A 24,876-nucleotide genomic window follows, 5' to 3' on the forward strand; every position below is an offset into this window, starting at 1 on the left:
ACAATGTTGATATTTCCATGAAATCATATTCATTTTTTTAGCCGTGGAGAAATGATGGACGGAGTCGACTCATGGCCAGTTTATGTGCGGCAGGGGTGGTGCAGAGGTAACACTCATACCTCACAGTAAGGACCCAGGGTCGAATCCTGACTCGGCTGCCTGTCTGTCTGTGTGGGGTTTTTATGTTCTCCAGTTTTACATGGGTTTCCACAACCTCAATTTTTGTCACATAGCTAAAACTCATAGCATTCAACCTGTATATACAAAAAACATCTCAATGCTGAAAATGTACCTTCAAATTACTAAATCGAGATTAGACATAGCAACAACAAACTTACCAGGACCCTCCTGAAAAAAAGTCTTGAGACTCAGGCTTTCGTTGCGTAAAAACAAGCGTAACAAAAGCGTGCGTTTGTTGCGACAGATGTTCAGAATTGGAACGGGGAATGTAGGCCGTGGCCGTACAAAACCGCCCTTGTCATAAAAAGTCGGCTGCCCGCTCTGCTGCACACTGGGTGCGCCAGTGTGGATTTACATGCAGGTTTCAACACCACACGCGCATGTCACGAAGGAATGTCACCTTTCTTGTTGCGGCACCAAAAAAAACTCTATTTAAAACAAAACCTCAATTATTATTTTTCTCGCGATACTTACAATTATATTTTTTGTCCAAATAGTTCAGTTCATCGCCGTAATTCTTCGACAGATTCGCAATTGTTTACATTTTCACTGCAGTTATAAATAAATGCCTGAACAATGAAAATATAAAGGGTCGATTTCTACGCATTGTCCGAATGAAATCTGGATTGCAGTGCGGAAGGTGAACTTCTATTTCCCAGGAAACCGGTGCCAGTGAGTGAACAGTGGTGAGTCCAGCCAGCATTCCTCGCAGCAGCAGCGACAGGTGACATACGTGCAGAAGTACAGAGACACTTCCCTGTACGGCACAGCCTCTCCCACCCGTGCACCGTGTTTCATAAACCTCCAAGCCCCTCCACTCCTGCCACAGTGCCGAGTGAACGCCACAGTTCCACTGAGACGTGTTCTAAAGTAAAATTAGGTCGAGAGATTCTCTTTTCGAGGAACGGAGTTATGGCCGACTCGTTTCTAGAACGGTTCAAGGCGCGAGCTAAGCGAGGAAATAGCGAGGACTCGGAAAGCCAAGAGGCACAGGAGGTTGAAGAGGATGACGGCAAGAAGCCACAGGAAAGAGGAGACCAGAGCGTCAGGCAGATGAGCAATGGAGGAGGAGGCGGCAGAGAGGGTGACACGAGGATTCGAATGGAGGCGGCCAGCGTCGCCTCGCGGCACGGTTCGGGGTTTGGCTTCGCGGGGCAGCACAATGTGGCGCCGCGCGAGGACGTGGGAGGGGACCGGGGGAGCCTCCGAGTGAGGCACGGAGACTGCCCCGGTGCGGCCAGGGAAGACGCAGTAGCGGGGGCAGCAGCGGCGGCGGCAGCAGCGGCGGCAGCTAGCGAAGTCCGTGACAGCGAGAGCAGAAAGATTGGCGAGCCAGAGAGCGACCACAGCCATGACGCCATCGGGGAGGACTTTGAGTTCCTGGACATGCAGCAGGACAGCAGTCTGGCGGATGAATTTATGCAACATTTTGACGTGAGTCCCTGACTATGTTTCTGTTTTATAAGATCATGCACTTTGTTTCTCTAGGCATAAGTGTACGCAGTACTATATGTCTTCCCACTATAAGCGCAAAGCCTAACTCCGTTAATCATTAATTTTGGGTTAGGACAAGGAATTATCTGATCGAATTTGTGTCGTTAAGAGTCTTTCACAACCCGACACAGCCAACACTATCACGCGTACAAGTGTTTAATGAGCAAATTATTATAGTGTTCGGCTCACCGGTTAGTTGATGAGCAGTTCACACAACACATCTAGCAGTTAGATGAACGACGTTCTTTTTGCAGCTACGTCGAACATCATGAGGACAAGATCCAGGAAGTCAGAACAACAATGTAGAATGGTCTGAATGAGTCAGATTAACCCGAATTACCCGACTAAATGTGAACAGCGGGAATATTGAGGACATGGCACCCAAGCCAAAGCTGAAGCGAACGTAGAGCATGGGTAGTCTCTGTCGGTCGTGCTGAGCCAGAGGTGTGCATTCCACATTCCAGTGGCAGAGGCCTGTCTGCCCATATATTTTTTTATCAACCCTATAGCGCAGTGGTTCTTAACCTTTACTGCAGCCATTTGGTTCTCAAGCGGTAAAAAAGTATGTTGATAAACACATTGGTTTGATGAAACAAAGTAGTTAGACTTCCGTGCCCGTGCTAGATTTGTGTTAAGAACCACTGCTGTCGAGGGATGGTAACCTATCGATCGTGAGTCGCGTGCTCTGAGCGCGGTCCCCACAGCGGACGCCGCTGCATTCCCCACGGCGAACCCGGCAGGACTGCCCGGGTGAAGACGGTGTAAGTGTGGAGCTGGTTCCAGAGCAGCCGTCGGGACGTCTCTATGTTTCGATGGTGAAACGGCGCTCATGAGCTGCAGGACTTTGACTTGCTCGTCACACTGACTTGTGTGCTTCATCACGTTTCCCCAAACTCCAATCCTCAGGACCCACCGTTTTTTGTTTACGTTCACCAATTTACTCCACCATTCAAATGCAAATTAACTCGTTCCACGCCGCACGCACCCGACGATTGTTAAACACGTACCACGTGATCCGCTAAGCAATTAACGCAGTCTGCGGTAATTGAGGCAATTCTAATTAAGATTGAGATATCAGCATGGGTGTGCACGTGTGGAACACGTGATGCAGTTGGAGTCTCAAGACTCAGCTTAAGGAGGGCATTGCCAAGTTAGCACAGGAGGAGGCGATGTCGTTGCTGAGTGTAAACTCAATTGAATAATAATTTGCGGGTGATTAGTGTGGATGTTTTGGGCAGGACGAGTTACATTCTGTCTGTGTGCGTTTAGCCTAGGGGGAGGGGGGGAGGGAGTGGAAAACCAGAGAATCCGAATGAGAACCATGAAGAACAGGAGAACTTATACGCTCCACACGGAGAGGTGGCGGGGTAGGGAATCGACCCCCGGGATGTGAGACTCAAGGTCGTCACCCAAGAGTATGTATCTATGTTGAACGTATTTCGCACAGTGTGTAGCTAATCGTGCTATACCGTATTTTGTTCACTTTACTGCCTAAGCCGACAATCTCTGGTTATTCCCATGTGCAGAATGGTCAAGATGTCTTGTGACCCCCAATTAATTGATCAAAATTTTTTTTCCCGCTTTACATTTTCATTTCTGATTTAAATAAACCTTGCTCTAAAAAGAAATATATAATAAAATGGGGGTCACGAGACATCTGGACCACTCTGTAGTATCCCCTCGAGAACAACCGCGTTTACTAGCTGACAAATGAGTTGATCTGCGTGCGAGCCTGGCGTCAGTGTAGGGGTGCATGCGTGTAATTGTGGTGGGGGTAAACACGAGCCAAAACGAAGTGGATTATCCCGTGTACAGTTCTAGCAGCCCGATGTTCGAGAGCGCATATTGATTTCTAAATGTGGAGGGGAAAAAACTGAGGACCCAGAGAAAAATCCACGCGACCACGGGTGGGGGGGTGGGGGGGGATAGAGAAGCAAACTAAAAATAGACAGCAGCAGCAGGCGTCTGGATCGGGATCGAACCCACGACCTGCACAGTAGGCGAGGTAGTTAACATCTCCTAGCCACCGTGGCGCACGCGGGACACGCGGCACAGCGCGGACGTTTGAAGGCAGTGCCAGGCAGCTGGCGAGTCCTCAGCGGAGCTGTCAACACGAACCGCGGTGGCGATGCGCGGGCGGCGTTGGTGCAACAGCGCTGCAATCCAGCGCCAGGCTCCGAGATGTGCTGGGAATGGAGGCACAGCAATTGGGGTTGGCTGTGCGGTTAACACGTTCCACGACGTGAGCTCAGAGGTGGAGTCTCTCTCGTGGGGCGCACGCGCGGCACCGTCTGAGCCACGTTGCGACAGGGCGCCCGCACGAAGCCACCAACGTCGTGCGGGAGCAATGGGGGAACAGCGCCCACTCGTGGAGAGCCGAGGGCACGGTTACTCGGCGCCGATCGGGAAACCGTCATTGATGTGCCACCTCTTAACTGTTCGTATCAATTACGCGTGGTTTGTGTTGTTATGTAGCTAAACTATATATAGTTGTGTTTTTTTTTTACCAGATAAGGCCCACTGAGCTATACAGCGTGCTTCAAAAAATGTTAACACTTATTGTTGAACTATCGTTTGTTAATGGAAAAAGAACGGATAATACACCACAACATGATAACAAATGCATGTTAATAGCTTCAAAAAGTAAAAGAGTCTCCACTCGTTCGCCATCATTGTTAACGCATGCCTGGAATCTTTTCCAGGTGGTCTCCCCCGTGCCCAAGGGGCACTGGTGTTGTTGAAACACCCTGTATAGCTCACTACTGCGTCGGGGTGGCTAGGAGATGTTAACTACCTCGCCTGGTATGCAGGAGGTCGTGGGTTCGATCCCGGCCCTCACACCTGCTGTATATTTGGAGTTTGCGTCTCTCTCCTCTTGGACGCCTGATTTTTTTTTCTCCCCGGAGTTCTCCCCCCCCCCCCCCCCCCCACATTTAGAATGGATATCACGCGTTTTGAGTAGTTGGCTGCTGCTATACATTTCCACTTACACTGCTGGCTGGACAGAGGTCTCGGCGGCGGGGGGGGGTAGTTTGGGGTGCTTTGAGAAACTTTCCCCATTGTTTCAACAGCCGTAATTTAGTGATGGGAGGTGGAGTCGAACCGGCAGTGAGCGGGGGGTGAGGGTGGCTCTGCAGAATGTTCGGTGATGTGGCCGCAGGGGGTGGTGCAGCTCGTTAAAGAGGTTCGCGGTTTTGGATCCGGCATGCCGTCCCGGGGTTCTTTCTGCTGCGGGTGTTATTAAAACGACGCACAGTGGCTACACGCCGTCTGCTTCGCGGTTCGACGTTAACGTTCCCGTGACGTCGTTCGAGAAGAGTCGTCCACAGGAGTGCCGGCGCCACGGTTCCAATTTGACTGCAGTGACCCTCAGTGGTGACTATGCGCAGCAGCAATCGGCGCCCCATACTGGCAGACGCGTGCCTGCTCGCATGCCAGTTTGAACTTGTGCAGCACAGGGGCACTGGGGGTGCCCTTTCAAAAATGTGTTCAGATGAGACGTGACGTACGTTGTTTATTGCGTGTACGGCGCACTGAGATGTCTCGGAGGAATCCAGGGCGCTCTGATAAAGAAACGATGATCATTGTTAACATCACTCACAGTCAAGTGCGCCTGCGGTGCAACTTCATGGGATGCAGTGAGGTTGATGATCCATCACTCACTGATTCACTCCATGCGATGAGGAGGCGGTTAATCGCCTCCTCATCGCTCTTTTATCGCGACTACCATGGTTACTGTTCCCGTAAACTTCAGTCATGGATTCCTCCACTCATGTAGAGGATCTTGTCTTCCAGACACTCAGTGTTTCGTCTGATCAATTATGTGTTCAACCATCACACTGCAGGTCACTGCACACTCATCCACTCACCACACTGCAGGTCACAACACGCTCATCCACCCTCTCGCCACGCTACAGGTCACAACAAACCCACCACATTGCAGGTCACAACACACACACACACCACACTGCAGGTCACAACAAACTCGCCACATTGCAGGTCACAACACACTAACTTACTCACCACACTGCAGGTCACAACCCACTCACCACACTGCAGGTCACAACACACTCGCCACACTGCAGGTCACAACACACTCGCCACACTGCAGGTCACAACACACTCACCCACTCACCACACTGCAGGTCACAACACACTCACCCACTCACCACACTGCAGGTCACAACACACTCACCCACTCACCACACTGCAGGTCACAACACACTCACACTCACCACACTGCAGGTCACAACACACTCACACACTCACCACACTGCAGGTCACAACACATTCACACACTCACCACACTGCAGGTCACAACACACTCACCCACTCACCACACTGCAGGTCACAACACACTCACACACTCACCACACTGCAGGTCACAACACACTCACACACTCACCACACTGCAGGTCACAACACATTCACACACTCACCACACTGCAGGTCACAACACATTCACACACTCACCACACTGCAGGTCACAACACACTCACCCACTCACCACACTGCAGGTCACAACACACTCACCACACTGCAGGTCACAACACATTCACACACTCACCACACTGCAGGTCACAACACACCCACTCACCACACTGCAGGTCACAACACACTCACATTCACCACACTGCAGGTCACAACACACTCACACACTCACCACACTGCAGGTCACAACACACCCACTCACCACACTGCAGGTCACAACACACTCACCCACTCACCACACTGCAGGTCACAACACACTCACACACTGACCACACTGCAGGTCACAACACACTCACCCACTCACCACACTGCAGGTCACAACACATTCACACACTCACCACACTGCAGGTCACAACACACTCACCCACTCACCACACTGCAGGTCACAACACATTCACACACTCACCACACTGCAGGTCACAACACACTCACCCACTCACCACACTGCAGGTCACAACACACTCACCACACTGCAGGTCACAACACATTCACACACTCACCACACTGCAGGTCACAACAAACTGACCACACTGCAGTCTCACCATACTACATAAGCCTACACCAGAGTGCTGGAGAGGAGGCTCCGCCCGGTGGTCGAGTCTCAGATTCAGGACGAACAATGCGGATTCCGTCATGGTCGTGGAACAATGGACCAGCTCTTTTCTCTCTGACAGATATTTCAGGGGTCATGAGAGTATGCTTCGCCAGTCTACCTCTGTTTTGTAGATTTGGAGAAAGCATATGACTGTGTTCCCAGCAATGTCTTGTGGAAGGTGCTTCGGCAGTATGATGCACTGGTACCGCTTTTGTGCGCTATCCAGTCCCTCTATTCCTGGACTGAGAGCTGTGTCCGTATTCTTGGTATTACAGTGAGGGGAAAAAGTATTTGATCCCCTGCTGATTTTGTACGTTTGCCCACTGACAAAGAAATGATCAGTCTATAATTTTAATGGTAGGTTTATTTTAACAGTGAGAGACAGAATAACAACAAAATCCAGAAAAACGCATGTCAAAAATGTTATAAATTGATTTGCATTTTAATGAGGGAAATAAGTATTTGACCCCTCTGCAAAACATGACTTAGTACTTGGTGGCAAAACCCTTGTTTGCAATCACAGAGGTCAGACGTTTCTTGTAGTTGGCCACCAGGTTTGCACACATCTCAGGAGGGATTTTGTCCCACTCCTCTTCGCAGATCTTCTCCAAGTCATTAAGGTTTCGAGGCTGACGTTTGGCAACTCGAACCTTCAGCTCCCTCCACAGATTTTCTATGGGATTAAGGTCTGGAGACTGGCTAGGCCACTCCAGGACCTTAATGTGCTTCCAGAAAAAGACCCCCAAAGCATAATGTTTCCACCTCCATGTTTGACGGTGGGGATGGTGTTCTTGGGGTCATAGGCAGCATTCCTCCTCCTCCAAACATGGCGAGTTGAGTTGATGCCAAAGAGCTCCATTTTGGTCTCATCTGACCACCACACTTTCACCCAGTTGTCCTCTGAATCATTCAGATGTTCATTGGCAAACTTCAGACGGGCATGTATATGTGCTTTCTTAAGCAGGGTGACCTTGCGGGCGCTGCAGGATTTCAGTCCTTCACGGCGTAGTGTGTTACCAATTGTTTTCTTGGTGACTATGGTCCCAGCTGCCTTGAGATCATTGACAAGATCCTCCCGTGTAGTTCTGGGCTGATTCCTCACCGTTCTCATGATCATTGCAACTCCACGAGGTGTGAGATCTTGCATGGAGCCCCAGGCCGAGGGAGATTGACAGTTCTTTTGTGTTTCTTCCATTTTTGAATAATCGCACCAACTGTTGTCACCTTCTCACCAAACTGCTTGGCAATGGTCTTGTAGCCAATTCCAGCCTTGTGTAGGTCTACAATCTTGTCCCTGACATCCTTGGAGAGCTCTTTGGTCTTGGCCATGGTGGAGAGTTTGGAATGATTGATTGATTGCTTCTGTGGACAGGTGTCTTTTATACAGGTAACAAGCTGAGATTAGGAGCACTCCCTTTAAGAGTGTGCTCCTAATCTCAGCTCGTTACCTGTATAAAAGACACCTGGGAGCCAGAAATCTTTCTGATTGAGAAGGGGTCAAATACTTATTTCCCTCATTAAAATGCAAATCAATTTATAAAATTTTTGACATGCGTTTTTCTGGATTTTGTTGTTATTCTGTCTCTCACTGTTCAAATAAACTTACCATTAAAATTATAGAGTGATCATTTCTTTGTCAGTCAGCAAACGTACAAAATCAGCAGGGGATCAAATACTTTTTTCCCTCACTGTAAATGAAAGTCGTTCATTCTGGGTGTTGGACTCGGCCAAAGGTGCCTCTTGTCTCCACTCCTGTTTGTGATTTTCATGGACAGGATATCGAGGCGCAGCCGAGATATGGAGAGTATCCAGTACGGGGGCATGGAGGTGGCGTCGCAGCTTTTTGCAGATGACGTCCTCTTTGCCTCGTCAGTCTCTGATTTCCAGCACGCACTTGAACGGTTTGATGCTGAGTGTGAAGCGGCTGGTATGAGGATCAGCACCCCCAAACCAGAGTTCATGGTTCACTCCCGGGAGATGGTGGATTGTTCTTTTCAGGTGAGGGGGGAACAGCTGCCCTTCGTGGAGGAGTTTAAGTACCCCGTGGTTTCTTTCGCGCGTTTATAGTAAGAGGGACCGAGAGATCGGCCAGTGATCGGTGCGGTGTCCGCAGTGTTGCGGACACCGCACCGGTCCGTAGTAGTGAAGCGGGAGCTGAGTTCTCAAACAAAGCTCTTGGTTTACAGCTTTGGGTAATGACCGAAAGGATTAGATCACGTGTACAAGGGGCTGAAATAAGGTTGCTCTGCAGGGTTGATGGGCTCACTCTCCGTGAGCAGGTGAGGAGCCTCAGAATCGAGCCGCTGCTCCTCCGGATCGAGAGGAACCAGTTGAGATGGTTCAAGCATCTGGTAAGGATGCCCCCCAATAGACTCCCCCTGGAACTCTACCGGGCACGTCCTACTGGAAAAAGATACCGGTGCCGTGCCAGGACACGCTGGTGGGACTATGTCGCTCGGCTGGCCTGAGAACGCCTGGGAATTCCCTAGGAAGAGCTGGAGTCTGCCAGGGGAAGGGAGGTCTGGACCGCCCTACGCAACATGCTGCCGCCGCAACCCTCACCAGGACAAGCGGATTGAGAAATGAAACGAATAATAATTATAATTTTCACGTGAATTCTATCGTAGGATCCCAATGCGAAAGCGTAATAACTACTAATACTCGTGAACAATAATCACGAAAGAATACGATGAATTATCAAATAAATAATGGAGAACTTCTAGATTTGAAGCTTTCGTGACTGCAAGGATCCATACTCTTTGGTTCTATTCGGTAAAGTCACGTAGGTAAAAATAAAATAACAAAAAAAATCACGTTTCGGCCACAACACAAGTGGCCTTCATCAGGTGAAGGGACTGGACTGTCCAGAGGACAGCGCTGGAGTGAAGACAGCAAGCCCAGGTCGCGTCCTTTAAGCTGTGTGGGAGGAAACAAAAACGCCTTGACAAAGGAATTAGCATAAAATAATGTACTGGACCGGCACGGTGGGGGGGGGGGGGGGGAGTTTACATAATGTTGGTGTGAAGGGAAATAAGCTGCTGTGAAAGTTTGGGATACCACTACTTGAATAAATATACTGTACCATTGAAAATTTGTTTAATGTTTGGTTTGATTTAGAACATCTTTCCAATGATTGCTTAATTTGAAACCATCCTCTCGGTTGAAATTGTGTCTGTGTTTATAAATCTGAATTGCCTCGTGGACAAATCTCTGATAAAAACCCGTGGGTTTGCAGAGAACCTTGGTATCGGAGAAAACTATATCGTGATCACCCACAGCGTTGTAACAGTTATCAGCTATGGCAGAAGAATTCGTTCTGCCGTGTTTCAAATCTGATTTGTGCTCGCGAATTCGGGCAGAGACATGTCCTTTCGTCTCCCCGATATAGCAGTCACCACAGGTGCAGCTCAATTTGTAAACCCCGGGGTACCATAAGTCAGGAACGACATCCTTCACGGATGGGTTCAGGTCACGGATTTTGTATACTGTATTGAAACGGATACTCTGACCGTACCATCCGCCAAGCTGTTTCTCCCTCCATACAGAAACAACCACTTGATACTCCAGTCAAAACCATCACACTACCATGTATAGCAGGCGTTACTAAAAAGATCTCCAAAATTCTAAACAAACACAAGATCCTGGTCCGGTTCAATACAGTACATAAAATCCGTGACCTGATCCCATCCGTGAAGGATGTCGTTCCTGACTTCCAGGAACGACCTGGGCTTGCTGTCTTCACTCCAACGCTGTCCTCTGGACAGTCCAGTGCCTTCACCTGATGAAGGCCACTTGTGTTGTGGCCGAAACGTCGTGATTTTTTGTTATTTTATTTTTACCTACGTGACTTCACCGAATAGAACCAAAGAGAATGGAGAACTTCTAGAAACTCTCTGCAGTGCAACCTGAACTTATCCGCCACCACGCAGAGTAGGAGCGCTGCTCTCTTCTGCACCATTGACTTTAAACAGTACCAAGTGCATCAGACACATCTCTGGGATGAGCTACGTACAGTGTGCAAGGTTTTGCAGACGACAACCTCGCAAGAGCGGTGCGAGACGCAACGCGTCGGGAGGAATTTACTTAAAACGTGACTTAATGATATTAATAAATATTACACACGTACATACAAATTAGTCGTAATTTATTTTCATTTTATACTGTACGTTGAAATATTGTTAACGGACTAAAACACACTAATAAATATTACACACGTACATACAAATTAGTCGTAATTTTTTTTTATACTGTATACTGTACGTTGAAATAATGTTAACGGACTAAAACACATTAATAAATATTACACACATACCTACAAATTAGTCGTAATTTATTTAAAATTCCACGCATTGCAATTTCGAAAATGTCTTAAGTCACGAAAAGCCACAAAGGCCCTAGAGGAAGTCTTGCAGCCTGAGATAAAGTGTAAAGAGGGACCCCCAGGGCCCTCGGTGGCAGCAGCCGCCCTCGGCGCGCGCCCATCGCCCGTGGCACCGCCTCGGGCTCAGCCGAAAGCGGTCGTACTCCAATACACGCATTTGTACGGCAATTCCCACGAAGAGAAACGCAATGTTTGTCAAATTTCACACAAAACTTCAAATTTAGCAATCTTTGGAGATCGTAATCAACCAGGCTATGCGTTAACTGTGTGTTAGCCGACTCTCTGTGTTGCATTGCATTACATTTCCAAGAAATTTGCTAAATTTTGTTTTCTCAAACTGCCTATTTCTCTCTCTAAAATTTACCAGGCTCTAATAGGTTCACGAGTTGCCTCTCCCGAGCACAAACAAGTTACGTCACGGGAAGGGGGCGAGGGGGGGTACGGGAATGGGGGGGGGCTTTTTCTTTGCCCCTGGGCGATTCCGCCGCTGTGTAAACTCCGTTGAGTAATGTGCGGCGGTGTAAATTTTTTTGCCAAAGTTGGACCGTGACGCCGCCATACAGTGGTCTACTCTAGCTACGTACGGTGGGAAAGAAGTTCAACATAATACTTTTCTCAAGCAGACGGAGCGGTTATATATTTAACCTTTAATACACCCGCAGTGGTAACCAGGGCGCCCTACCGGGTTTGAACCGCGAAACCCTACAACAACGCGCTGGGCCTCGTCCCCCGCCTTTGTGGTAATTCGTGCTCTGATACTCAGTAACACCACAACCACCACCACCACCACTATCAACCACCACCACCACGTCCCGTGCGCTCACCTCGTGTCTCCCCCCCGGGATGCGCTCTCACCGTGGCAGCGCGTGTCCGTGCGTGCACGCGCTGCCAACAGCATTCCATAATGTAACTTAAAACAATAAGTGAGTTTACCGAGAAGTAACACTTCCAAATTGTTCAAGGGTTTGTCTGTTACGCGATAGCTCCGACGTATCATGCAACTATCCTTACGTCAACTAAAAAAAACTGTTTTCAGGAAACATTTATAAATGTCATTCTCATCGGGCCCCATGATGTAAACAAGCGCAGTGTCCAACCCTTATCATCCACTCTGCCTCTCCACGGGCCTCTCTGTGCTATGAAGACGGCCCATTGCCCGAAACATCGCCGATTACATACATTTCCTTTTAAGGCCACACACACAGCGTTAGTGACGAGTGTGTTGATCGTGTGTGCGACGCTTAGAGCAGCAGCGCTTCGTTCACCGGCAGTCCGAGTCCCAATTTTTGGCCACAGCTGCCGTCAGCGATCACTTTCTACCCGAAAGTGTCTCTCCCCTTGGTTGCGCTCAGCCTTAGTTTTAGTGCATGGATGTGACTTTTGAGTCGCCGGTGAGTGCGCTCCGCATGCGGTGACTTCCCCCTTGCGTCGGAGTGCCCGGGCGAAGCGCAGCTGTTTCCTCCTCTCCTTGTGGCTTGCACGCCCCGCTTCGAAGGGTGGGGGGCGGTGTGGGAGAGAGGGGAGCGGGGGGACTTGGCAGAGGGTGGATGATGCTCGCTCCTTTTAGGGGAGGCAGGACTACCCATGTCTCGCAAGTGCTACCATAGAACTTGAGTCAACGTTTATAAACAGCTGTTGACTTACAAGCCCGAGTAGCCGCAGGCCGGTGGTCATTAAGGCTCAGCAGATGTTGCGCTGTTACTCGCCGCCGACGCCGCCGCCGCCAACCTTCCCGTGGCTGCGTTAATTTTAGCGGCACACGCTAAACCACGCAGTGTGCGACGGCGCATGGCGATATCGCGTGGCAATTGGGCCAGGGGGTGAGCGAGCCAGGGGGTGAGCGAGCCAGGGGGTGAGCGAGCCAGGGGGTGAGCGAGCCAGGGGGTGAGCGAGCCAGGGGGTGAGGAGGCGCGCTCAGAGTCCCGTCACCATGGCTGCTCGAATGGCTGCCTACTACTGCAGCCAGCTGTGGAGCGCCCTGCAAGGCTGGGTGGTGAGTGGCACCAGATGAGTCGTGCTCGTCTGAGCTCAGAGTGAGCGTGGAGACTACTGCGATACGTGTGAACACTGTGTGTACACTCGTCTGTGTTTGTCCACTTGTGTTTATGTGTGCGTGTGTACACTAGTCTTTGTGTGCACTAGTCTGTGTGTACACTAATCTTTATGTTGTACACTAGTCTATATGTTTACACTAGTCTGTGTGTACACTAGCCTGTACGTGTGTGTACACTAGTCTGCATGTGTGCACGCGTAGTGAATGTAGCGGTTAGCGAGCTGCGCTTCGAACCCGGCGACATACAAGTTCGATTCCCGCTCACGGCCAACAGCAGTGACTATTAATATGAACAACCATTAACGGCCTTCGGCTAGGAAAGTCACAAAAAAATTGCGCACGAACGACGCATTCACGCAAGCACCCGATGCTCCATTTTGAAGTTTAAAAATGAATCATCTTTGAATTCTATTATGTTTTGAATTAATTTTATTTCTTCATTAAAAGCTTAGAAATTTTACATCTGTAAGACGACATTTCGTGTGAATTTTCTCTCGTCGTAAAGTCGATGGCCTTGCTGGAGGTTCGGTTCGATGCGGACTTTCACCTGTTTGGGATTGCGGATCGAGATAAGGCGACATAGAGCTGGCCGTGTGAGAAGACTGCGTCTGCAGATCGATTCCAACATAATCGAACGTCTGTCCCTGCGCCTCCGTCGTTCATGCAGGGGGTGCGTAGGTTTGCAGCGCCCCCTGCATGAAAACGACGGAAAGTGCAGCGTTCATCACAGATAGATAAAGTTGTGCGCTTATATAAGAGTGTTCTGGGCCTTCCCTAGGTCAACTCAACTTGGTGTGCTGTGTAAACTTCACCACCAGGGAGACAGGCGGCCGGGCGTGGTGCTGCCCCCTCACCCCTCGTGTGCCGTACCGGCCTTCATAGGTGCTCGCTAACAGCACTTGACCAACAGTTTGTTAAAGGCTATACGGGGGATCTTTGTCGTTTTTGTGTGTATACTGAGTGCATTCTAGTGTGTGTGTGTGAACACTATTGAGTGTGTACAAAGCTCCAGGTCTTCCCTGCCACAGTTATGCCCTTTACATTCTCTACGCTTGCCAAACGCAGTGCGCGGAGCCCTCTAAAGGAACATCTCTGCCGGTTTGAAACATTCAGGCTGGCCTGCCTACGATCCATCTTCGGTTTAACCAGACTGGATTGTATTAGGTGCTCACAGATTCTTGAAAGGTCTGGACAAAGGCCCATCAGTGAGCTCCTCCGGCAAGCGAGGCTGCGCTGCCTGGGTCATGTCGCCCCCATGCCTAGCCACCATATGCCCAAGCAGTTTCTGTTTGGCCGGATAGATGGGGCTAGAGAAGAGATGGACTGATGTGGTACAGAAGGATGTGGAGCTGATTGGATTTGCTGATGACTGGTACCAACAGCTCCAAGATCGGCCTCTTTGGAGGAAGTTCGTGAAGGGCGCGACTGGGAAGTTGGAGGCAGTCACCTTCCGGCAAACAACGGAGGGCAGTGGAGCGATGCTCACAACGAGCAGAGCGCCGGACAGCTAGAACGCAGAAAATTTTCACAGTGGGAAGTACAGTTGGTGCATCTGCCAGTCATCTCAGTTAGTCAACTCATGGCACCTGGGTTTTCGCACCTCCGATTTGCACGGTTGGCTACGTACTGTACGAAAGAAGTGCAGCATACATACACACCTGGGTGTGTTCTATGACCTGCTGCCAATGGGCCTTTGACACTTCACAGGGCCTAAGTACACCTAGCATGTCACAAGCGCCGTGGTGACGTCACCGCCACTTCGTGGTGAACAAAAGTGTGTACACTGAGTACTCTGTGTGTGAACACCAGCGTGTGTATGAACACGAGTGAATGTGTGTGAGAGCATGAGTGTGTAAGTGGGGAGCGGTGGCGCAGCGGGTAGCACGCTGGGCTACGAACCGGCTCACGGCCAACACCAGTGATGGTCATGGGCCTCCCCCTAGATCGACTCGGCCTCAAATGAGTACCTAGTGCGGTGTGTAAACATCATTGGGGAGACAAAGGCGGTCAGGCGTGGTGCCACTCAACCCCGTCGTATGCTGTGCCGGCCTTCATAGGTGTTTGCCAAAATCACTTTCCCCAACAGTCTGTTAAGGCTACACGGGGGATCTGTGTTGTCTTTGTGTGAGTGAGCACGAGTGCGTGTTGTGTGTAAAGTCAATGGCAGAAATTCCCCATTCCCATGGTGGAACCAGTCTGTCCGGAGTGGCGATGTCTCGTGAAGTCAGAGCCAAAGAGGGCTTCTAACTCGCAGCTTCACAGCACCCCCACCCTCACACCACCACGATCACCACGGGTCTTGACAGAGTGTCCTCATGTGCTGCTTCTAACCCGTGTGGTATTGCCATCACGCGGGTGTTGTCGCTGCTGTAGAGATACCTCGTGAGGCCAGCAGCGGACGATTTGGAGCCTCTCGCGGACTCATCTGAAGACGTGAACAAGTATGGGAGTCACAACAGGTACAGCTTGGGCCACAAGGGCACCTTCGTGTTCACACATTGTCTCCCCGTGGTGAGGGAACATCCATAAGGCCTCTCCACTGTATATTCTATTAATCATCATCAGCCATGGTCAGTCTACTTTTGGATTGAGGCCTCGACCATGGCTGTATTGACCGTACAAATTTGTTCTGTCCACTTCACAGTGGACGTTAAAGATCCCGTGATGTCTTTCGTAAGAATAGGCCATCGTGTGCGGTGTCAGGATCCAAATTTACCAGATTTGAAAAAATTATCTAACAATTACTCATTTAGAAATAGCACCACTGCTCACGTCTGTAAAAAAAAGCCACTGCAGATGATGTAAAAGATAGTGGCTTGATGATAATCTCACGATGTAAGAATGTTAGTGCAAATACTAAATGTATGAAACTTATTAATATGATGCTGAGCTTGATAACCCATTCAATAGCTTCAGGAGTTCCTTAATGTACCACGTCCGTACTTCCTGTGCAAGCGTATAATAGCACACAGGAAGTACACGGTACACTCGTACACTGCATCATACACCGATACGATAAACTCCATGACTACACACCACACTAATCCCGTACTGCACCACATGACTACACCGAGAGTGGAAGCACTGTCTGATGAGCAGATCGCATTCCCCACGTTCACCACAGGGCCACCCTTCCGCTTGACGCCATTCGTGTCGGAGACGGCCGCACTTGTGCATTGCCGGAACACGATTGCGCGCGAGCTGACGCCGGGTAAAATGAAATGTCATTCCGTGCGGTGTACTTCACCATGTCCACGGCAATCGTTGTCATCCAGAACCGAAGCGGCTATGGAGCGCGAGCCGCAGATGTCGGCTCGTGAGGGCAAGGGCGGCGGGAACTCGGAGGTCGAGACGGTGGTGGGCGCAGGCGGCCATTCTGACCTCGACCGCAAATCCCCGGCGAGGACTCTCGAGGGGACGCCGCCGTTTGCTACGGTGGACGACGCCGCCGCCGCGGCTACGTCCAGGAGATCCGTTGGAGGCGAGAGAGACGACGCCGCGGGGCTCCGGCGAGGTTCCCCCATGTTCACGGCAAACGCGGGGGACGCAAATGTGTTCCAGCGTCATGCACCAAGCGAGGAGGCCCAACAGCGTCTGATGGAAAAGGACGGCTGCTTTGGCGATGCCATCGGTCACACCGCCACCACTACGGACCGTGCCTTGCATTCAGTGCCTGTAGAAAGGATGAGGGCCGAAACGTCAGTCACCGACGGTCACAACACATCAGCGCTGACGTTACATCCGCCACCTGCATCCCAATCGTCATGCGCCATATCGCCTCTGCTGCCACCATTCTTAGCATCTCCAGAGGCGCGGAGCTTTCAGCCGAGCTTCGCTCCGTCGTCGTTAAACTCGGCACCGCCATCTCCTTCAACTACCTCACCGCGCTGGGCCAATGAGTGCACAGCAGGCGGCCGGGAGCACGAAGGCGATCAGGAATTCGCCGGCGTTGCTGACAAAGATGATTTTGAAAATCATTTTTATGTTGAGGTAATTGTTACATTGTTCAAGCGGGGTTCATTTTGGGAAGGAGGACATGACATCTGCTTGGTTATTGTCTGATAATTTACGTTGTTACATTCTGCAAGAAGACGCTTAATATTATGCATCTTGAAAATATGTAGTGGTACCCCGGAGATCGAACTTAATTCGTTCCAGAAGGCCATTCAAACACCGATTTGTTCGAACACCGAATACATTTTCCCCATAAGAATTAATGTAAATTACATTAATTGGTTCCAGACACAAGAAATCTCTCATTATAAAGCATTTTTTACACGAACTTTACAGTAATTACATGCATAAAATCATAAAAAAAACAAGAAACACAAATAATTGGAATAAATGAAATAAATAAGCATTGAACTTCACTTTACCTGTAGTAAGGAGAGTTGATGGCTTGAGTGGAAGATGGTGAGGAGGAGGAGGTGGTGGTGGTGTTATTGTTTGGAAGGGGAGTCCCTTATCATAATAACGTCGGGTAACTGCCCTTCTGGGGTTCTTTTTCTTTTGTGCCTCTTTTCTGCCACTAACTGAATCACTTGAGCTCTTTCTGACTAAAAATGTATCTAGAGGTTTGTTTCTGCCTCCGTCTTAGGATGTTTCGAAAATGACACATTGCATTAACATTAAAAAGATTGCTCACTCGGTTGGCTACTGCCTTATCTGGGTGATATTTTTTCTATAAAATTCTGTAACTCAATCCATTTTGCACACATTTCTTTTATCACTGAACTAGGGGCATCATCCCTTCCCTCCTCCTCCTCCTCTGAAGACATTTCCTCTCATACGGTAAAACCTTTGTCTGGGCAAGCGTCATGCACACTGGCCATACGCGTCTCAGCCATACGGGTTCTTTCAAGTCGCGGTTGCCCGTTCGACCTCCGAATTTCGTTAAGTTTCCGGGGCAAAATTTTTTCGGAAATATCGTTCGAACACTGATTTGTTCGAGTTCTGGTGCGTTCGATCTCCGAGGTTCTACTGTATTTGCATGTTGGCAAAAGTAAATGTTACTGTGTTTGGTAATGTGAGCATTGAAAATCTGGCGCTGGCTATGTAGTATGTACCGTAAACTTATTAACGTCTCTGTTTACGAGTCAAGAGTGATGGACTTTAAGAAAGCAACGAGTAAATAAGCTTCTGGTCTTTGAGCAATATAGCGTCAGAATGTTTAAAGTTCACAATGGAGGGTTGTAGTGAAGCGTGGTAATTTAACCAGGAAGCTGCGTTGTGCGGGAGGCCGTGGGCAGGATGAAGGGGGTGGCACCGCAACGTGCGGTGGAGTGGCCTTGGAGGTCAACGACCACGGAGAACATCTGAAGGCGGACGGTGACAATAATCCAATCCAATCATTAGTGCATTGGGCATTCACGCCATTCTCATAGCATAAGGCAGTCACGAAGGCGCTGTGCGTCACAAAGAGTCCGCAGTAGTATCACAGGAGCGGGCAATGTTGATATCTGTTAGGGCGCTGCGGTGGCGAAATGTTAACTACCTAACCTGGTATACAGGAGGTTGTGGGTTTGATCCCGATCCTGACACCTGTATATTTGGAGTTTGCATGTCTCTCTCCCGGTGGTCGGGTAGATTTTTTCTCCGGATCCTCTGTTTTTTCTATCTATATTTAGAATCAACATACGTTTAGAGTATTTGGCTGCTATAAATTTCCATGTAATAAGCAACTTCGTTGAGCTGTGATGTGGCCAGGTCGCTTCTGAGAAAGAGCTACATAGCTCAATGGGCATTTCCTGGTAGAGTAAAAACACTTTAGTTATCCCAATGGATACATTTACAATTTGAAATGTGACGCCACACACAAGGGCCGACTCTTATCGAATGGCGTCATTGGGATCTTTAACAGCGTATATGTCATGGTTAAAGCACCAGGAATATAAATACGACTGCAGTATTAAACCAGGGCGTCCTGCTGGATTCGTATCACAAACCTCTGCAACAAGCGGAGAACGCACTCTCGCTGTGCCACGTCACCGCCCCGATGAGACTAAGACCGGGACTTTGAGGTCAGGTGTCAACTGTATGTAAGATAGTATATCATGTCCATTGCTCCTGTATCTGTTTGTGTACATTGTGGTATACGCGCTTGAGTGATGATTGCTGGGCATCGGATGCAATGTCTTGTCTCTTGATCTCTCCCAAGTGTTCGTCACCCCCATTGGATTTCACGATCCAAAAGCAGCGAGCCTCACTCAGCAAGTTAGGAGCACTGGGCAATCGCAAACCGGGGAAACCGCGGCCAGCAGACACGGACTCGGAGTGGATGTACAGAGACAGCACCGGTGCGCTCATACACACATGGGCCACGCCGGACTAGCGCCCCTTTCCAATTTTCCCGGTTTGCGTGGAAAACCAAAGGCGCATTGCAAGCGCAGCAGAGGGTATTGGCGATATAATGTTGACGTACATTGTATGCTGTGATATCAATGACGGGAATTCCGCAAAATCCTCTTCACTGGTGACATGGACAGCTACGAACACGTTAACAAGTTTGTAGCAATCTTACTACCAGAGGGAAAGAAAGTGCGAGGCACCGAATCGTAACACATTCTGTCTTAATGTATACTGCAAACTCAGCATGTAGGGTAGAAAAGAGAATCGTGTGGACAATTCTGTATAAAGTACAACCTTGCTTTTCATCATATTGCTGTGGAGAGAATGTACTCATTCATGCCAGATTATTGAGTTATGCCACAATAATATGACCTTCAACACCCGACATAACCAAACAAATTAAATTATAACGTGTATAAGTATTATTGCTTCAACTCAAGAACAACATTCACAACCGAATTTTGCAATTGTTTACGATGCTTCACTTGAAACATATGCCAAGCATTTTCAGAACAAAATCCAAGAAGTGGGAATAAATTTCACAAAGTCAGAATGGCCTAACCCAAAAATCTATATAAACCATATTGGCTGCAATAATCTACGTGTTAAGTCAATATACAGTGTTACCATTAAGTATCAACGGACCTTCCACTGGTATTTATGAAGATACATTGGGCCCAATGATCAATGGCCAGTTGCATTCTTGTGAATGTAAATGCAGAGGCTGCCCTTATTATTTTGCAGATTCTCCAAGTGCCGAGTTGCCCAAAGAGGAGCCACCCACTCAGAAGAGAGGTCCGCCAGGTGGCTTCAGGCTGCCTGCTCTGGGACCCTCCTTGCCTGGCGTGCAGGTAATCTACCTGTGCCATGAGTAGCTACACCTCGTTAAAGTTTGTACACAACAGGGAACCCATGGCAACAGGGGGCCATGCACTGTACCACAATCACGGCCACCTAGATTCGATTCTTGGTCATGCACATCACATTACACTGTCCTGGGCCTCCACTAGGCAGAGATGGGCAGTATACAGTGTCCGAAAATTAAAGTTTAATAGTTGTATTGTTATTAGAGATACTGACATAAATCTGATATGAATATATGCATTAGACTATTTGGTTCTTTCGGTAAAGTCACGTAGAAAGAAAATTAATTAAGTAATAGAATATGACGTTTCGATTGCAATACAAGCAGTCATCAGGTAGAACGAAATTTGAGAGAGAGACAAAAACACAGACACGGAGACACACAGACAGACACACAAGCAGAGAGAGACAACACAGATACACACGGAGAGACGCACAACATTGACACACAGACCCAATGCCTCTGTGTCGTGGCCTTAAATAGGGAGAGAGGGGGGGGGGCAGAGAGAGAGGTGGGTCTGCTGGAGCAGAGAAATTAGCATGTCAATGAGAGAGCTGTGTGGAAATCCACCCCGCGGCGGCCGGGGAGAGAAAGCAAGACTGGTACATTTTTTAAAGAGAGTTGTGTGGAAATCCACCCCGAAGCGGCCGCGGAGAGAGAGCGAATGGGCCTATGAGAGCCTGGTAAATTTTAGAGAGAGAAATAGGCAGTTTGAGAAAACAAACTTTGCATTTTTTTGGAAATATAATGCAATGCAATGCAAAGAGTCGGCTAACACACAGTTAACGCATAGCCTGGTTGATTACGTTCTCCAGAGATTGCTTAATTAGACGTTAAGTGTGAAATTTGACAAACAGAGGCACACAGAGAAAGAGAGAAAACAAACTTACATCCTCCCCGTAGAGGTGGTTCAAACTTGATTTGAAGCTTTCGTGACTGCAGGAATTACTCTTTGTTTTTTTCGGTAAAGTCACGTAGAAAGAAAATAAATTAAATAATATAATACGACGTTTCGATTGCAACACAAGCAATTGCCATCAGGTAGAACTAAATTTGAGAGAGACAAAAACACAGACACACACAGACAGACACACAAGCAGAGAGAGGCAACACAGAGAGAGAAACACAACATAGACACACTGAGACCCAATGCCTCTGTGTCGTGGCCTTAAATAGAGAGAGGGGGGGGGGCAGAGAGAGAGAGGTGGGTCTGCTGGAGCATAGAAATTAGCATGTCAATGAGAGAGCTGTGTGGAAATCCACTCCGCGGCGGCCGGGGGAGAGAAAGCAAGACTGGTACATTTTTTCGAGAGAGTTGTGTGGAAATTATATGCATTAGACTTAGAAGTTTTAGTTTCTTGTGAATATTGATTGTACTTTCTTTTAGTTTCAGGAGAAACAATTTTTTTTCTACAATAAGTCCGCCCATTCACCCGACTTGGATTTTTATCTCTGGGGTTTTAACATTTTGATTGATTATAGTGAATGATAATTCTAGAATTTCTAATCAATACCATGAATAAAATAAAGTTAGAAGTATATTACATGTACTCGTATTAAATTTATGTGGGTATTTCGAATAACAGTAAAACTATTAAACTTTCTTTTTAGGTTTATACATTTTCAGAAACGCTGTATTTAAAATACACCAAAGTATTTTGTATTTCAAGCACATTTATGAGAATGTTTTTTGTTAAGTACAACATTTCAATGTATTTTTGAACAGCAAACAGCGACACCCCTTATATGCAGTGTGAACACACATCGAGAGTCTACACATGTCTGTGCATGCACACAGGGGCGGAGCCAGGATTTCAGGCCGGGGTGACATTCAGCAAATTTTAATTTCAAGAATGATTAGAGAGTCAGGCTGTTGAGCTAGACGCCATCGGTTGGCGACACACTCTGACAATGCAGTTGCACGGAGTCCGCCAGACCGAGTGTCGTACACTTATACGGAGAATGTCACCCCTGTCACCCCCCCTGGCTCCGCCCCTGCGTGTACGGGTCAATGTGAATATAGTTGTCCGTTTCTTTATGTAATAGTCTGTGTGTACACCACCACTCATCCACTCCATACACAACATCACTCACCTCTACACGCCACCACCTATCTCCACAACTCTACCACTCACCACCAGATCCCATACCACACACCTCCAAACACCACCACCCACCTCAACACCAATCACCCCACCCCATGCCACCACATGCCCATTTTTTGGGTTGAGTTTTGTTCTTGCTCTTGTTGTTCAGATGTTCAGGAAGAAATCTCAAGACAGTGAACATGGCGAAGTCTCTCCCAAACCACCAACCAAAGAATTATTCAAGTCTAAGAGCAGCCTGGGCCTTCCCCTGCCCGGAGCTAGAAGACAGCTGCCAGTTCCGGCCAGTGATGACGCCGACAAACAAGGGTACGCTTCGATCGCTCCAGTCCGGTGCGTCCACTCCGATCTGGCATGATCATTCCGGTCTGGCACAACTGGGCCGGACTTGCACGGCCACTCCGGTCTGGTGTGACTGCTCCGGTGCGTCTGCTCTGATCCGGCACGACTACTCCGGTTCGGCACAACTGGGCCGGTCCAGCGCAACCGGATCGGTTCGGCGCGACCGGTGTGACTGCTCCGGTCCGACCAAAGTGGGCCGGTTCCGTGCAATTGCTCTGGCACAACCGCTCCGGTTCACCACAACCGCCCTCTTCCCCCCACCCCTTCCACTTCAGAACTACCATCGCTGCGTTACACTGTATTTGTTTGAAATGTTCTGCTGCATTATAAAGACGACTTAAATGCCAGCCGGAATAGCCGATGATGACTAACAAGGTGATTTTCACGTTTCATTTCTTCTCAGGTCGGAGCCTCCCCAATGGTTAAAGGAACTCAAGTCAAAACAGAAAAAGCCTGCCAAGGAATAGACACCAATGTGAGCCTGGAAAAGGTTTTCATCTACGAGCAGCACTGTGAATCGTGACATGATGCAGGGTTAATTCCATATATCCTGAAATGGGTATTCTGAATGTTTCTACTTAAGGATTGTATCATTCGCAGACAAATAATTTTAAATATATAATCTCTGCAGGAAAAGTCTTTGCATGTACACAGACATATTCGCGTACAATATGTTCAGGCATTTGCATAAGTCACTTTTTTTATTTGCTTAGAAGTTTAATAAATACGCGGCTATGCTTGTGTTAAAAACTCTTTTTATTTTTCCATAAGCGACCTGGCCACGAATGATAGCTCAACGAAGTAGCTTATGTGGAAATTTATATCAGTAAAATCCACCAAACGCGTGTTTCTAAATGTGGAGGGAAAAACCAAGGGACCCGGAGAAAAGTCCATGTGACCACGGGGAGAACATGCAAACTCCAAATAGACTCCTGTATGCCAGGCGAGGTAGTTAACATCTCGCCACTGTCGCACCCCGTTTACTTTGGTAGTTTGTTTGGCCTTAGCTCTCCTCTCCTCCACACGTGAGATTTATCATGGTCTTGACGGAAGCCGATGGCTCCCCGCACACGTACCCACACAACCGGGGCACTGAGGGCCGTGCTGGTCATACGCAATGCAGAGGTCACGGTGGATCGAATAACTCAACACAGAGGTCGTCGCAGTCACGGAGATTCCTTACAGGATCTGTCCACCAGACACAGCTAAACAAATTGGCACGTATAGTAGCTGTCAAAGCGCTTTGAGTGAAGGCGCTCTGTAAATTATATTAACGTGCCAAATTATTTCAGCTCGCGCGGGTAAGTTAAAGCACAATAATCCTCACGGCCAAATATAGCAATCAGATTTATCTACCGCTTATACCCGTGACCATTCGCTTAGCTATGTTGGGTGGACTTTGACACAAATGTTACCATATTAGGACGTGGCCGAACCCAAACATTCATAATGCATCAGTGGTTGAAATGCATTTGCCGGGAGCTGGTGGCTCTGCAGCACGCGGCCTATAACCCAGCACTGTGGATGAGACGGCGGTGGGGGTTGGTGGATCACGCACACGCTCAGGAAACTCCCTGCCCGTGCAGGGTATTGCAGTAGCGCAAATGGTGGGTTAATTTCCTTAGTTACGGGGATTGTTCGATCCGCCTCGCACACGTGGGTTTTGTGAGGATGCTCTGGTTTTATCCCACTTGTGTAAAACACAACTCGCTCATGGAGTTGGCCAAACATCCCCCAATTGTAGGACCGTTGAGCTTGAGGTATGGTTGCCACCGGTTCTGGCTGCCTCCCCGCGTCGTGTTTGTGGCTTCGCGCGCCTCTGAATCATTCTCATTCGGACTTTCTGTGCACTGTGCTCAACCTGTAAATAATAAATTGCTTCACTGTTGATTACACTGCGTCGCCTCTCACGAGATTCTTTGGTAACGCGCCATTGCTCCTTTGTAAGAGCGGGAAACCCTGCGGGCGGGACGAGACGTCACCGGCTTCTGCAAGGCAATGACGTCACGCGGCACCGCGAGG

General features: G+C 48.7%; 1 protein-coding gene across 1 annotated transcript; it reads left to right on the forward strand.

Moving 5' to 3' along the window:
- Positions 1–891: 891 nt before the first annotated feature.
- KIAA1671 (KIAA1671 ortholog) lies at positions 892–24,747 on the forward strand. The gene is made up of 7 exons (XM_032963600.2): positions 892–1,614; positions 15,568–15,653; positions 16,470–17,184; positions 19,352–19,490; positions 20,287–20,393; positions 22,664–22,821; positions 23,258–24,747. The coding sequence occupies exons 1-7, from the start codon at positions 1,093–1,095 to the stop codon at positions 23,319–23,321; spliced, it is 1,791 nt and encodes a 596-aa protein (XP_032819491.1). The 5' UTR covers positions 892–1,092; the 3' UTR covers positions 23,322–24,747.
- The last annotated feature ends 129 nt before the right edge of the window (positions 24,748–24,876 follow it).

Source organism: Petromyzon marinus, chromosome 30 (assembly GCF_048934315.1).
Source record: "Petromyzon marinus isolate PM22_M1 ecotype Great Lakes invasive population chromosome 30, UKy_Petmar_22M1.pri1.0, whole genome shotgun sequence".
NCBI lineage: Eukaryota > Metazoa > Chordata > Hyperoartia > Petromyzontiformes > Petromyzontidae > Petromyzon > Petromyzon marinus.